Source organism: Atta colombica, unplaced genomic scaffold, assembly GCF_001594045.1.
Source record: "Atta colombica isolate Treedump-2 unplaced genomic scaffold, Acol1.0 scaffold105, whole genome shotgun sequence".
NCBI classification, from domain to species: Eukaryota; Metazoa; Arthropoda; class Insecta; order Hymenoptera; family Formicidae; genus Atta; species Atta colombica.
Genome location: NW_017259190.1, coordinates 1,081,806 through 1,083,105, shown reverse-complemented (window position 1 = coordinate 1,083,105; position 1,300 = coordinate 1,081,806). Strand labels below are relative to the sequence as shown.

The window sequence follows — 1,300 nt, the reverse complement described above, 5'->3', positions numbered from 1 at the left end:
ACACGAAAGAATTGAACTTTCACTGCCGCCCGTCTCTTTCGATTATCTTTATTTATTGTCTTGATCGAAACGAACCTGAACGGATTGTCCTCTGCCCCACACGATAATCGCTGGCGCGCATCCACCGCGCGTCATAATGAATATACCATCGTCGGCCAACCAGTCCTTACTATTAGCGCTAGAAACGTCCATCGTAATTCTTTTTAAACTGTTCAATAGGAAAGGTATATCAGCAACATCATCGTATTTCACGTTCAATGCCTGAGCTAGCGCGATCATTTCCCTCGCGTTGCCGAACACGATCTTAGCGTGACCGACCATTTCGCAAATGGCCGCTTGATGATCCTTTAAAAGCATTAAAAAAGCTCAAGTAAACAAATAATATATTTGTTATTTCAATTTACATAAATCAATAATTAAATTAATTGGTATTAATTTGATACATGCCTCATATGATATGTTGATTATATTATTTAACATTAATAATATTTTATAACTCTCACATACCTGGAATATATTTAAAGAATTAAGATTGAACGCTACAATAATATTCTTCTCCTGCGCCCGCTTGACCAATTCCTTGGCCACGTCTAAACTGTGCCTTACGAAATAGCCTTCGATGTAAATTATTTTAATACTATCTAATTGCAGATTAGCCTTTTTAAAATCATCCAACGTATATACACCAGCTGCACCAAGATTAGTGACGAGACTGCGGAATGTATTGTACACAAGAGAAACGCATAATCCAGTAGGCAAAGTCGGATGTATGACGTATCTAATAAAACAATTATAATAGTATACGATTGTAAATTTGTTATATTTTCTGTAAAATTAATAACGCTTCTTATGTGTATTACCAACCTTGTGTCTACTCTTGCAAGTCGAACTAATTTTTCTAAGATCGAACCTCTTTGATCATTTCCGAGACTTCCACAGAAGATACTGATTTGGGACTCGTGGGTCTCATCACATAGCCACTGCATGATTCTCATTGTATTCTGTGCAGATCCTCCGGGATTTGTATATTGTTCTGTCCTGTAGCGTATAAATTTTTCATATTTAATAAAAATTGAATACATGTATATAGAATAGCTACTAAGTATTCTAAAAAATTTTAAGGCGTGATCTTAAGGAGGAATTTCTCACATAAATTCAAGACAAAAACTTCATATTTTTATTATTTTAATAAATTATTTTAATGAAACTTTGTATATGTTTAAAATTTCATCAAAATAATTCGAACAATTCCTGAAATTTTTGGAAAAAATAAAATTTTTCTTTCAACTTTGACACTCTG

The 1,300-nt window shown here is 33.7% G+C and overlaps 1 protein-coding gene across 1 annotated transcript in view; it reads right to left on the bottom strand.

The window, feature by feature from the left end:
- Window positions 1-1,300, bottom strand: part of LOC108689554 (adenosine kinase-like) — a 2,918-nt gene that overhangs the window by 409 nt on the left and 1,209 nt on the right. The window contains exons 2-4 of the mRNA XM_018196364.1: window positions 865-1,038; window positions 508-778; window positions 71-345 (exon numbers count right to left, since the gene is read on the bottom strand). Coding sequence (XP_018051853.1) covers window positions 71-345; window positions 508-778; window positions 865-1,038 — 720 coding nt within the window. The remainder of the gene's footprint in view (window positions 1-70; window positions 346-507; window positions 779-864; window positions 1,039-1,300) is intronic.